Source organism: Citrus clementina, unplaced genomic scaffold (genome assembly GCF_000493195.1).
Source record: "Citrus clementina cultivar Clemenules unplaced genomic scaffold, Citrus_clementina_v1.0 scaffold_5, whole genome shotgun sequence".
NCBI lineage: Eukaryota > Viridiplantae > Streptophyta > Magnoliopsida > Sapindales > Rutaceae > Citrus > Citrus x clementina.
Window position 1 is genome coordinate 23,672,144 of NW_006262201.1, and position 15,539 is coordinate 23,687,682.

Genomic DNA, 15,539 nt, shown 5'->3' on the forward strand with positions numbered 1-15,539 from the left:
GAGTTTGATCGCCATTCATTTGACACTTGGCTGAGCTATAGCATACCAACTAGTGATTAATAAAGAGAAGGTATGAAGGTCCTGTTGCTGGTGGTATTATCAATCAGAATTGTTATTTTACTTAGTCATAGTTACCATGTATACTATTCGTAGACTTTTTGCATGTTTATGCATTCGCATCATCTTTTTGTTAAGCTAGAGATGGTTGATTTGTGTACTCATTTGTATCACTTGTAACCCTTGAGGAATAAATTTAAAATTCGGTTGCATCTCCTGTACTAAATACTAATTAACTCATGTATGGGAAATGGTTCATTATCTTATTTCTTTGATGCGTATAGTGTTACACTGTCTAAAGTTGAAAAGTATTTCTATCACTTGTGTAAAAAACAAACAACTTTTTTTTTCACTCTTCTTATATTGAATAAAAGAGGGACACCAAGATCTTCACCAAGATTGAACAAAATTTGATGCAGAAAACATAGCAATTAGGCTAGTGCAAAACAACTTCCTTTTGGTTCTCTGATATTTGACTTAAATCTTTTGTTTGTTTCATTCATCAAAGTCATTTTGGAAAGTAGCAGGGGTGATTTGATATTTTCATTGTATTCACATCCCTTGGCACCAAAACAAGCGTGTTGGTACTAACCAACAATTTTTTATTTTTAGTATACAAATTATTTTTTTAAGACAAATATGCTGGTACTAACCAATAATATTTTCTTTTCAGTATACAAATTATTCTTTTTTTTAAATTAGGGGTATCAAGGAAAGATATACTAGCACCAGAGGAAAGATATACTAGCACCAGGGGAGGTATTTAAAAATACACAAATATAATCTATCAAACTGAGAATACGCCAAACCGGCAGGTTTCTGATAAATCCTTTTTTTCTTTTTCCTCCATTCACGATAGGTTCAATTTAGACACTGTTGACCAAACAGAAGGTTTGGGTTGGTAAACGCACTAGCGTAATAGTGTTAATGCCAACAACCCAAGGGGCTTCGTGGTCCTCTGGGCCGAAATAGCGTAATTATTAATTCTCCTCCAGTGAAAAACTTCATCTTGGGACAAATAATTACAATTTGACATTATTGCTGTGGAACTCTGGAGGTGTAACAACCGGAAAAATAAAAATCTTAAGACTTTTTAAATAAAAAAGATATAACACCTTTAATTTGCTAAAAGTAATGGTATCATTTCTTGTATGGATAATGGATGATTAGATTTTGTTTTTTTGTTATCCGACGAAGGATATTCAGTTGTTCTTTATGTGTTCATAGGCAAGAGCATGAGCATATGCATCATTTGATATATACTTCTTGCATTTTCTAATTACGGACTCTCTTTCCTTGCCTTCTTAGTTTTGAAAGAAAGATGTGAAGCAAAGCAAACCCAGTGAAATCTACAGAGAAACAGAACCATCAGAGGAAAAACTAAATAACAGAACCACAATTGAACCAAACAAAATCAAATAAACCGAGGCAACGGATGCCCTGAATCAGGCATCCCTTTTTGTCGAAAGAAAATATGTTTGCATGGGTGGGAACCTAATAATTACTCAAGAGTTGGAGTTGGAAAGATTTGGTATTCATATCTTCACAATTCATAAGCTTTAATGCAGAATCGACGGCTTTATATTAATTTATTCGACCAAAAACGATAAAGTAGGAAAACCACAATAATCCACCAACTTTTGCTACTTTTAGGAATAATTTTTAGTCAACTTTCAAAAAGTGACATGACGATCTTTGAGTTGACAAATCTTGGCCTGCTGCTTAGTACCCTTTCAACATATTAAGTACTAGTCTACTAGATGTTTTACTGAGAAAATGACGAGATCATTTATCAAATTTCTTGCGCATATATACATATATATACAAGAAATAAGAATCAGAGTGATTGTAAGACCTTGCAATGAGGCAATAATACATCATCAAATCTAAAAATACACAAGAAATTCGTGACGTATATATAACAATAGACCTCTCATTGAGTCATACATATTGAGAATAAAATGTCAAAATGTATACAAAGAGCTTATACAGAAAATGAATTTACACACATTTAAAATAAACTGTCTTTGAACTTCCGATGGTCAAACAAAGGAAACAGACAGGAAATGACACACACTATCATATATGTAGCGACACGATGAAGTAAATCACATGAAGATGGAAAGGGGAACCCCTCACAGCATAAAATTTGAATAGAGGGGGAAAAAGGCTTCATTTCGAATGTTGCACGGAAGAAGAGTGATTTGAATCTCCATCAATATTCAGACATTCTGCAAACACAGTGCTGAGAATTTTAACAAGAATAACAGACAAAATATTGTGCTCTCTATACTTTCACAAAACAAGACCAAATTAGTTCCCTTTTTGGTTTGTGAAAACTTGATATTTTTTAAAATTCTATCCAATGCTTTCAAACAATATTTCCACAATATAGTTGTTCATAGCTAACCTTTGATTGTTTAAGGATTTGTTGTAGGCATAATGGGCTAATTAGATTTTTTTTTTTATCCAATGAATGCTATTCAGCTGTTCTTAATTATGTGTTCATAGGCAAGACCATTTTCTTAAGTACTTTCGTTGCCTTCCAAGTTTCCAAAGAACAAACAGAGCACAAACAAATATAACGGAACAGCAATGATGACAATAAATAATTGGCAAAGAAAGAAAGAAAAAAGTTTGCATGATTTCAAGGAATTGTAAAATCTGAAGACTTTCAACAGGAATTATAAAATCTGAAGACTTTCAACATGCAAGTGTTGCCCCTTTTGATGAAATTTCATCATAAAATGCTTGCAAAGAATTATAAAATTTTAGAGAACAAGCGAACTCTCAAACAAAATACTCAAATTAAATTAAATTAGACCAAAAGACACTCAATGACGCAAAATCTGCCATTCTAAATAATTGAGATGAAATTGTGAAACAACCCACAAGATCACATAAATAAAATAAGAATTAATTACCAGCTTTGACTTTCTTCTCCAAATTCGCGACTCCAAGACATAAGAAGCCAATGAAATTAGTCGTAACCCATAAAGTACGACGACGACCCCGCCAATAGCTGAAAATAAAATACTTATTCATCAATTTAAACTAACTTTATAACAAATATCTTATCGATATTTTATTTAAAAAAAGCAAATTTGTAAAATTTTTCCATGGGAGATAGAGGGTAATATGTATATCCGTACCTTTTCAGCATGTAATTGTTGTATGGTCGTGTTAAGATCATTATTTGCCCAACGCCGTTGATCCTCTGACTCTCCATACGAGACGCTTACTCTCGGAGGTGTGTTTGATTCTCCTGAAGTGAAAGTCTTCATCTTGGGACAACCAATCACTTCCAGATATTCCAGAGATGGGAATTTGAAGGTGTAATTGGCAGAGCAGAAACTTGTGAGACTGTCTAAATCACACAGAATCAACGCCTTCAATTTGCTGAAAACAATCTCTTCTATGTCAACTCCTTCTTTGTCATTTATTACCACCTCTGTCATTGCTCTGCATCCATATACTTGCACTGTTACGAGTCGCACCAGAGTTTTTGCTGTGGAGGATGTTACTAAGTGTATCAATTCCTTGCAACCGACAGCTACCAGTTTTGTTAGGTTCCGAAAAGATACCGATGATGATGGCAATAGACTTAACAGATTTTGACAATGATATACTTTTAGAATTTCAAGATATTGAAAAATGGAGTCAAGTTTGGAGTCTTGTTTACATAGCTGCTTCAGATGATTAAGGTGGCCCAGCTCTATACATTTTATCATTGCCAACTTCCTCAAACGTTTCTCTAAGCATCCTTCCGTTGAAAATACCTCTTCGTATGAACAATGATACAGTAAGAGTAATTCGAGATTGTGAAATCTCTCAAGTACATTCCTGATTGGAAAACAAGCCGAGTCATCATAAGTTATGTCTAGTTTTTTAAGATTACCAAAAAGGTGTGGGAAATCGGCGTCCAAAATCATCTTCACATCTTTTCCGCTTAACGCCAGTGACTCCAAGTTGGGTAAGATCTGATCATCGTCAATCACGTAGTAACTAATCAGTCAGTTGATGTTCTCTCCAATAATTTTGAGTAATCCAATCATATGCAGCGACCTTATAGTACTTGTTGTAGATTATATATATTTTACCCAAAAAAAAACAAAAAGAAAGGAAAAATTGAATTAGTGATAAAATTCATTCTAGGATTTTTGTATGTTAATTTTAGAGATAAGAGAGAAATTAGAAAAAAAAAAAGGATGATTTATACTGGCATAAATATATTTTATTGCACAATAATAAATTATTAATTTATATTGTAAGTGATTATATATGAGAAAACTGAGGATTCTTTTATAATGCTATACCTAAAATAATTCATCTAATTATTAATTTAGTACATTGATCCCTTAGTCAAGACTAGCAAAAATATTAATTTTGTAATAAAAGTTTTCAATTTATTGAGTATTAATTTATTGATGTTTTGTTATATTTTACAAAGTCAAAAGTCGCTAATGATCTAATTGATAAGAAATCTAGAAAGCGGCTTCATACCTTTTTGAACAAGAATAGGGGCCGTTGTGCAGGAATACCAAGTTGATCATCCTCATTATTCTGTGATGAATCTGCAGCGAATGTCTTCAATTTGTCACAACCAGACACCACTAAAATTTTTAGTGCAGGCCATTCCGAAGTATGCATTCCATGGTATAAACATTTAAGTTCTGGTAGCTCTTGGAGTATAAGAGTGGTCACCCGTTGAAAGACAAAACGAGGGGTCACATGATCTACTCTGTCTTCCGAAATGATCTCTTGCAAACCCCTACAATTCACTATCTCTACTTCTTGGAGATGCTCAAAGCTTTGAATCATAGAAACTAAAAATATGTATTTCAATTTGTTACAGTGGCACACAATCAATCGTGTTAAACTTTGAAAGCGAGGAAGCATGACCGGACGATGATTGTAATGCCAAATCTTGTCGACATTAATTTCAGATATCTCCAAAGCCTCCAAATTAGGCAACCCTACCTAAAAAAATATTAATTTCTTGTTAGATCCAACATCCATATGAGAAGGACTTATTGAAATTTTCTTCTTTGATTACAGATTAATAATTCAAGTCAAAATCAATTTCCAACTGACAGCTGAGTATGCATTCTAATTCGTATTACTTGTTAAGAGCTCAATTAGTGAGTGCGTAAGATTCTTTTTATCCTTTTTTTTTCACTTTCTTTCAATTCTTTAAATGATTTAATTATTTTCCGCGTATGACTTCAAAAGAGAATGCACAATAGCATAAAGAAAGTGTTAGCCTACGCACCTTGCCGTTGAAAAGCAGTGTTTCCAAATTGATTTCGTTGGAGCAAGAACTTGTCAATTCCTCTTGCAGCCCTTGTCTGTTTGGTGATGCTGAAGGAGTCTTCAAATTACGGAAAAAAGTTGTAACCTCTGGAAGATTTCCCAAACTCAAAGATCTTAATTGAGCCAACTCTATCTTCTCAGTAGCATTATTGTTGTCAACATCAGCATCTCCCTCAGTAGCAAAAATCTCTTTCATCTTGCTGCAATTAATAACTGCAATTCTCTCAAGTCTTGGAAGGCATTTTGCAGTGGAGAGCCAGAAGATATTACTCAACTCATTACAATTTTCTACTTTTATTGTTTTGAGTTTATTGAAAGACTACTTTGAGTCGATCAATGCATATCCTCTCCATGTTGATCAAATTGTGAAGAGTCAGTGACTCCAAAAGAGGAAAGGCATCACAAGCGACCATCTCCATTGAGTCGACAATACAAAAGAAGTCAGGATTATTTTGAACCCAGAGAAACTTCAATTGTGGAAAGCCCTTTGTGTCCAAATCGAAAAGAACATTTTTGACACCTTGTAGCTTGTCCAACCATAAGTATTCAACGTTATTGATGGCCTGCAATTTCATGGAGCAAATGTCCGTAAAATCAAGCTTGAGCTTCAATTCTCTTAAACACTCATGATTATCGTTGATCAAAAAGTTCGACCGACTGCGAAACCAATCTTTTGCAACAGGCAAGGAAGCCATGAATGACTCATTTCCAATAGATATTTTGAACCTTTCGAGCTTTCTGGCCAAAAAGCCTTCCGGTAAAATACTGTCATTTTTAACATCAATTTCTAGAGTGGTTAGCCAAGGTAAAAGCATCAATTCATCAAGGCTTGCATTACTTCTTTCACTGTTGGCTCTTTCAACCTCCCATTCAACGGAGCAATTACCCATATACAATTCTTCTAATCGGATTAAGCTCGATATGACATCTGGGGCAATAACTTTTAGACGGAAACAGTCTCTTAAATCTAACAGCCTTAGCTTAGTCAGTTGCCCTAGTGCTTTTGGTAACTCTACAATATCAGACCACACAAAGCTAAGGATTTCTAGATTTTCCAACTTTCCAATAATGGCTATGTCCATGTCTCCCAAAATGCTTTGATCAAGACAAAGCGTCCGAAGATTTACTAGATGATCAATTGAAGATGGCAATGGCAATAACTGCATTCTAGTCAAATCCAAAACCCGAAGCTTTTTTGTCCTTTCGAAGAAGTTCTCAGGAACATTGGGCGCGACAAAAGAGTTCTTGGGAGACATGAGTAAAAATTCAAGTTGTGGAGATTCCAACACTTCGGGAATGTCATTAATAATACTATCTTTTAAAAAAATTGCAGGATATTTTTTTAATGCATCTGCATCTGGCCATTTCCACACATCCTCATTTCTAACCGCAAATGCAATTTTGTCACCACATGCAATTGAAATGGCAACATCGCGAACAACATCATGCATGGAAAATAATTTACTGCTACCATCCTCAAGCAACAAACAAGAGTCTCTTAGTTGATTGACCCATGCATCTAATTTGTTATGTGCATCTTCTAGCTTATGGACACTTTCAAATGCACCCAAGCCCACGCTATATTTGAACAAGTCCATAATTGAAGTTGGTGTAATTAGACTACACAGTAAAAAAGTTTTCTTGAGTTGCTCACCTCTTAAGTACTTGTAACTCAGCTCAATTGTTGAGTATGCCTCTACTGGTACTCCTCCGTCGAAGCTTGCCTCTGAAGGCGTTTGGAGTTCTTGCAAGGCGTTCTTCCACACAGGCAGCTCTTTGTTTCTCAGTGCCCTTGCTACTGTGGTTAGGGCAATAGGCAAACCTCCACATGCCTTGGCTACACTTGTTGCTGTAGATTTTAACTCACGATTTTCAACATAATTACCAGCCATTATCTTGAACAATCTCCAAGCTTCTTGCTCATTTAGAATGCCAATCAAGAAGTTATTTTCTGATCCCATACTTAACAAGACATTACGATCCCTTGCTGTTAATAATAATTTGCATCCTCTATTATCATCGCCAAAAGGAATTCCAACAGTCTCTAAATCAAGATATTTCCAGATGTTGTCCAGAATCACAAGGATCTTCTTGTCATTCTTCAATCGTTCATAAAGTTTACTAGCTCTTCTAGATTCAGCCTCCTCGGACAACTCCAGACCTAATTTCTCTGCAATTTCCCCTTGAATCTTTTTTATGTTTGGAGTTTGGGAAACCTCCAAAAAAACCACCATATCATAAAGCTTGTCTTCAATGGCTCGCCTAGCAAACTCCTTCACCAGTGTCGTCTTTCCAATGCCGCCCATGCCGTACACTCCAATGATGCTGACATTAACATCAGTCAAAGCATTTTGCATTGCCTCCAAAGTAGAAAGTCTTGATTCAAAGGCTTCGTAGCCTTTGTTAGACTTTACCCATATCTCCTCTAGAATAGGACGGTAGGAAACACTATTATCAAATTTCCCAGCTTCTTCTTTGAGTTCAACAAGGCCCTTCACCTCTGTTTCTGCTTTCTTGCTAAGCTGATAGCGGGTCTTCAAATTAGGACACAAGCCCATGAGACATGGCTTATTTGTTGTCTCCTCATCATCAATAAATTTGGCTGCCTGCTCAATGGTGTTGTTCGCACTAACCAGCCACTTCTCAACCTTCTCTTCAATATTTTCCCCTTTTCTTTCAGCCTCAGAAACCCTGTGCTGAATGCTTCTCCTTTCATCCTTGAGCTTGTCTATTTCTGCCTTGAGATTCTCAACGTTGGCTTTATAGTTACGCAAATAACCAAGTCGGCGTTCTGTTGGAGGAGCCAAGCATTTCACAAATTCTGAAACAACGGTAACAATGCTTTCCACCATCCTGGATCCCTTTTCTTTTTTTCAAAGTTCTGACAAGAAAATAAACAACGAGCGAAACACAGAGAGAGTGAAAAAAAGAAAAAGAAAAAAAGCTAAACACAGAGAGAGTGAAAGAAAAACTGTTATGGATCTGGTGAGAAGATGGAAACAAGGAAAAGGTTTCTAGTTCAAAAACTGATTGAATTAATATAAGGAATGATTTAGATAATAGAGGCGAAGGGAACCAATCAAAATAACTGAAGTATTGACCAGAAGAAAGACGGAAAAAATATTGACTGAGATGGAAAAAATGAAGATATCTTGACACGGTAGAAGTACAAAGGGTAGATATGGAACCAAACAAAGACAACAGCAGGCCACAACAAGATTGGGAATGGAGAGAAACTAATTAACAAAGACTGGAGATTACAACAAAACAGATGCCGAGAGAAAACTTGATCCAGTGAAATTCAAGAGAGTTGACAGCAAAAGGGAGCAAAGATTAATAACAAAACAACAGTGACTACAATGGACAAAAGCATATGCGTTTCTTGATTGAGAATGAGTGCAAAGAATGACCTTTTAAGGAGGTTCTGAAGCTGAAGAATATATGATTTGCTAAAATTTCAAGAATGATATAAACTCTGTAACTTTAACAAGTGAAGAATAAAAGAATAATGGTTTGTCATCCTCACAATGAAGATCATCGACGAGATTAAAAGCTGAAAGTGACCCATTTGAAAAGCCAAAGTTCAAGTTCCTTGGCTAAGTTCGTAAGTGAAGCAAAGAATAATAAATAAATAAAGATCAAGGGATGGGAATAAAGTCATCTTCAGAAAGTTGCAGAAAGATTTCTGCCGACATTGTCAAAATTATTATTTGGTAAACCTGATGTATTATTAGTATAAAACAGAGTAGGTGAAACACGTACTTACTACTTAGTTCAAGTTCCTTGGCTAAGTTCGTAAGTGAAGCAAAGAATAATAAATAAATAAAGATCAAGGGATGGGAATAAAGTCATCTTCAGAAAGTTGCAGAAAGATTTCTGCCGACATTGTCAAAATTATTATTTGGTAAACCTGATGTATTATTAGTATAAAACAGAGTAGGTGAAACACGTACTTACTACTTAGACTGATTAGCATCTGAAATTTTATGATCATTATGTGTTGCATTTTACTTTATACATTACGTAACACATTTTAATTTAGCCAATTTTGATAAAAACACAATTAGTGGTTTTAGACAATGAAAAAAATAATATAGAAGTAGAAAATGAGGGCAAAACTACGTTGCAATGGGGGTTTGGTACCTCTTTCTCTTGTCTTTTTCAGGGTTAATTACAGTAAAATCCTGTTATTTGTTATAAATACAAAAAAGTTAAAAACTTTTAAATTTTCACACATTAGTCTTATACCCAAAAATTTTCAATTGCATTAATGCTTCTGGAAGCCACGATTTGTTTAGAATTCAAGCACCTTTAAATTCAAGCACTTACTCTCTTTATACACACAAACACCAGTAAATTAAAAGAAATTTTTTTTGAGTTGTGTGATTGAATTTGAGGCGCAAAACTTTAATAGAAAATAAATGCAATTGCATGCTTTCTTTTTTACTTTGTAAAACTCCTAATTTAATAACCCATTTATGACACAATTAATTATACTAATTGGCTTATATTTTAATTGATAGATATGTGTTGAATTGTCATATCTATTGTTGTGCATGTGCGATGTTAGGTACAGAGAATAAAGAATAGAAAATACTTATTTTTTAGTTTATTTTTACAAAGAAAATTTTTAAATTATTTTCAAATAGAGTAATTGTTTATAATTTTTTTTACCCTTCTCTTAGTTAAGTTAATGAAAGATCTTAACCGTATGGATGTGTGCTAATGACTATTTAAACTACTGGGGTAGAGTAACAAATATCAATTTATTTAATTGTGCAATTAAATTTATTCTTTTTATTTAAGGACAAAAAATACAAACTCATTGTTCAAACAAACAAAAATTATTTTACAAATTCATAAATTAACACTTTATTATTCGTAGTAAATTAACATATTTTTACTACATAATTAAATAATTGATAGTAGGTTAAATAAATCTATGTTACAAAAAAAATTAACTACATAGAATATCAAATTAAATTTATGTTCGTATTTTGTACATTACATTTACTTGAGATAGTAAAATCTCTTGTGTTGGAATAAAAAAGGTTATGGGGTTTGAACCTTGGTCACATGGGTGAGAGGAAAATTGGTTGTTGTTATGTTAAATTAAAAAAAATCATATTTATATTTATCATTAATTATGGTTCATAAATAATAACATAGTTTAACTATATATTAAATTTTTTAATTTGTTAATTAATAAGAAAATTTATTAATTTAAATAGATATTAATAAATGTAAGAATAAGTCATTTAATTGGAAAAAAATATTATGGAATTCTATGTCATAATTTTAAAAATTCTGATTTTTCTTATTTTGCATGAACAAGAAGAGCTTTTAATGTTAATAACCTAAAATCACATTTAAGCCATTATACAACTCCTGCGTTACATCCAACGGTAAATTAGAAAAAGACAAAAAATGGGGCACCAAACCCCAGGGGTAACATAGCTGGACCTAGAAAATGAATGGAACTATACTCATCTTCATTTTGGAAAATCAAGTCAAAAAAAAAAAATCCACATGCTTTTGTTAAAGTTAAAAGCTACATAAATAATATCACAGAGGCTTCTATTGAAGTTGATGTGAATCACAGCTTTGACGCTTGTAAATGAATTTAACAAACAAAACACAATTAGTGGTTTTAGACAACGGAAAAAATAATACAGAAGTAGAAAATGAATGGAACTACACCCATCTTCATCTTGGAAAATCAAGTCAAAAAAACAAAAATCCACATGCTTCTGTTAAAGTTAAAAGCTACATAAATATATAATATCACAGAAGCTTCTGTTGAAAGTTGATGTGAATCACAGCTTTGACGCTTGTAATACAAGGAGCGCGCAAACTTCAGTTTAGGTGTATACATTACTTGTCTTTCAAGCTTGAAATGATTATAGATAAAAAACAAAAGCAAACATACAGATGGGCCATTCAGTTCACATAATTTGACAAAATTATTATTATTTTGAAATTTCGGTCATTCACTCATTTTCATTTTCACTTTCACTTTTGATTCAATTTAACCAGTTAATGTTGACAAAATAAAATGCTAATAAAAGGCTAAGGCTACTATTTTGATGAACTAATTATCTCAGGAATAGAAGCATCTATAAGCATGCATGGGTGGCCACATGATAATTACTATCAAGAGCGAAAGAGTTAAAAATTTCTTTGTAACGTAAGCTTTTCCAGATCGTGAATATTCTGAAGCAAACCGTAAACAGTCAATCCATAAAAAATGGGATAATAAATTTCAACTTCCCTTCCAAATAGAATGACAACCTCAATTTCTATACTTCCATTTTTGTTCAAAAAATTGTCTTCTTAACAGTAAATGGATAAATTGATGTTTTCACTAAATGACATGAAGATCGTAATTCAAGTTTACAAATCTGGCCGTGCTGCCATACGATGGCAAAGTTCTTTTTGCTTAATATCAATTCCTCCAAGTTGGAATCTTTCTCTGTCGGGGACACTTCAAAGTAATAAACTAACAAGATCGTTTATCAAATTTCATTTGCCTACAAGACCAATTTCACCTCAGAAGAAAATCAGAATGATTACAAGACTTCCCAATGAGACAGTATTACATCTTCAATTCTTAAAAGACGCTAGAATATTAATTCGCTACATATAATCAAGATATTAGTTAAGAACTGAGTTTATATTGTTTGGTTGCTCAGAAAGTATGAGAAACAGAGAGAAAATGAAGAATGAATTGTAACTGTATTATTATATGTATTCGTTCATTACACATATATATTCTCAGATCTAATGAATTCTAAAATGTTGTACACATACACTGTACATGTTAGCTGAATCTAGGCCTTTTACAAGAGATTCTTAACAAATTTAACTAACTTGCGGAAACAAACTTAACTAGCTCACACGTGTAACAAGCTCAACTAGCTCACTATATTAATAAGCCTCCTCAAACTCAAGGTCTAGGAGACACATTGAGCTTGAATCTAAGATACTTAAATTGATCAAGAGCTATCTACTACTTGATCACAACTTGGGACATGATGAATTTGGTGAATATATCTACTGCTTGATCACAACTTGGGACATGATGAATTTGAAGTTCTTTCTATGCTATGTGCTTCAAACAAAATGCAAACCAAGTTCAATGTTTTCGGTTTTGGAATGATATCTTGGATTGCTGGCCAATGCTTCTGCACTCTTGTTATCACAATTAAGCACCGGGGTTTGAAGCAATGGTATTTGTAATTCTTTAAGCAAGTAGGTTATCCAAAGCACTTCAAAGGTAGCCAAAGCCAAGGCTTTCACAATTTTCAGCATGTCTTCCTTGTTCTTGTGCCTATTCTCATCCTCTAAAATAGAGGGTGCAACATCGTCAAAGACCAGGTACTCCATTAGGATATTGTTTGTCAGATTGATGATGAGTTGACCTTACGAGTTAGGTAGACTTTCAAGTAGAAGCTCCACACGTTCAATTTCTTCTATTTTGTGACCCAACAATGTAAATTGTGAAAATAAAGTTTTTAGAGTGTTGATATGGTCAGTTGACGATGTGGTTTCCACAATTCGAAAAGTATAGAGTCTCCTCTTCAAGAAGATCTTGTTGTGCAATGACTTGGCCTCGTACAATTTTATGACAGTATCTCAAATACCCTTTGCTATCTTTTTTTCCGCAACACTAGATAACACCCCATTTGCAAGTGCCAAGTATAAATCAGCAATTGCATTGCCATCCATCTCATTCCACTTATCATTAATGATTCTTGTAGGCCTTTCTCCAATTGCTTCTAAGCAATTATTTTTCCTCAAAATTGCCCACATTTTTATTTTCCACATCGAGAAATTACTCCTGTTGAGCTTTTCAATTTCAAACTTTGCTGTCATTTTGTTGATAAGTACCATACACAAGTTAGTGTACCACCTTAAATAGTTGCGAGTGATCGTATATGTGAAAATGCACACCAAGTTCCCAAGAAAGACTGGAGAAGTCACAATGGTCCCACTTAAAACCCAACCTCCTTAGGTTGTTATCGCCTTTGTGACATAACTTTCTTAAACATGTACAAAACCACACGGTTACTCCACTCACACCATTATTCCCTGCTTTGCAACACAAAATTCTTGGATCGCACCCATTGTTTCACGTGAACAGTAATCGTATATGTGAATAGTACTATATACATGAACAGTGCCGTCTACGTGAACAATACCCAAACTTCAAAATATACAACTAATGGCTCTGATACCACTGTTAGAAAATTAATAGGTGAAGCAAATACACAACTAAAGTGAAATTGAGAAATATTAAGACAACGGAATCATATAGGGACACCAGAATTTACATGGTACGACTTTTAGTCTATTTCAATGGGAGAAGATAGAAAGATAAAATTTTACTAGTGAAAAGAGGATTACAAATATTGTAATATTTTACCTCACTACCCAGAACCCCAATACACCCAATCTCTCATATTACTATAACAAGAACTTAAAGCTCTGACACTCTCAACTCTCTACTTATCTCTCTTAAGAGAAGAAATAAGATGAAAAAAAAAAAGGATGCTGAGATGAGGAGGAGCATCCTCCTTTTATAGACAAAATTGGCTACCGTTCATGCAATATATTATATTATATTACATATATAATTTTTTTTTCAAATTATGTGGCACTGAATTCGGTGTTGCTTTTGTTAATTAAATTTGGGGGCTTTTGTGCCCACCAACTTTGACAAAAACTTATATAAAGAAAAGCATATCAAATTCCACCTATCTAAGGCCCCGTACTATATGTTATTAAAGTACTATAACTTTTAAGGGACATCTATTATAAACAAAAAAAATTATAACTATGAAATAAAAGTTGATAATGTGGAGTAAATATAATTTTTTTAAATAATAATCTTAAACAAAAATAGTAAATATATGATAGGTTTTTCATCATATAAGTGCGGGACCAAATCAACTTAACTTTTAATTTACAGCAACTAGTGTTTACCAAACACTTTAATGTTATAAGTTAAAAATTATAGCTATCCAACCTCAATACCAAATAGATCATAAGAGGCACAAGACTTTTGGCTATTTAGGTCGTTACTAATTAGCTTATTAGTCTCGAATAGCTGCAACTTTCAAGGCGGTTAGATTTCAGAAAGATGCTGAGGATGGTACAAGATTTATCAAACTGTATTGACAAGTCAAGATTGGGAAAAATGAGTTTCCATAAATGCTCCATTATCCACCAAAGTTCATTTAGTTTTTTATCTATATGAGCCTCTCAGCTCCTCAACCTTTCCACACGAAAATATTTCTTTCCAAGAATACAAGCTTTTTCAAATTGTGAATATTCTCCAGCAAACCAACTTGGAAACAATTGATCCATCAATATATATATATATATATATATATATATAGCATGAAGAATTTTGATGATTACAAAGCCGACCCTGCTGCCATGTATATGATGGTGAAGTACGTTCCCCTTTATGTCAATTCCTCCAAGTGGGAATCTTTCTATTTTTCTAATGGATCATATGTGAAGCTCCCTCATAAATTATAATACCATACAAGGGGAAGGCAATTATATAATGTGCTCATATATACACATTGCGGAAGCAATACTAGATACTTTTCTAGCATACTTTCATGAAAACTTAAGAAGGGCTTTCACTAAGGAGAAAATATCTCAATTGAGAAAATATTGAATATTATTTAAGGAAAGCTTTTGTGTGCTAATAAACTATGAATAATAAGCCTATATATTCTAGTAACTCACTTAATCCTAAATCTTCTCAAATAAGAGAAATAATCTAAAATCCCAGTTAGATTAGAATTAAAAATATAACTCAAATAAACCTAATAAAGTAAGATAAACTCTAATAATATTAAGGAAAATTTACACTCGTCCACTTGTTTGTTTTGCTTTTTTTAAAAATACACAAACACTTTTTTTTTCAGCATGCCACCTGAAGTTTGCTTTTTGTTGCATTCGTCCACTTCCGTCTAATTTCCGTTAGTGGATTTAATGGAATGTTAACGAAATGACCTTTTTACCCCTCAAAATTACAATTTAACCCAAAATAAATAGAAATTGGAGATAAATTGGATGAATTTAATTTTTTTCAAAGGTGGATGCTAGAAATTGGAGGAAAATAGTGTTGGTTGCTTGCTAAATTTATTACC

The 15,539-nt window shown here is 33.4% G+C and overlaps 1 protein-coding gene across 1 annotated transcript; it reads right to left on the reverse strand.

The window, feature by feature from the left end:
- Positions 1 to 2,268: 2,268 nt before the first annotated feature.
- Positions 2,269 to 8,233, reverse strand: LOC112098363 (disease resistance protein RPS2-like). The gene is given in 6 exon segments (XM_024184498.1): positions 2,269 to 2,288; positions 2,982 to 3,079; positions 3,210 to 4,037; positions 4,561 to 5,037; positions 5,330 to 5,690; positions 5,692 to 8,233. Coding segments are annotated over 5 exon segments (4,239 nt in total). The 5' UTR covers positions 8,223 to 8,233; the 3' UTR covers positions 2,269 to 2,288; positions 2,982 to 3,037.
- Between the last annotated feature and the right edge of the window lie 7,306 nt (positions 8,234 to 15,539).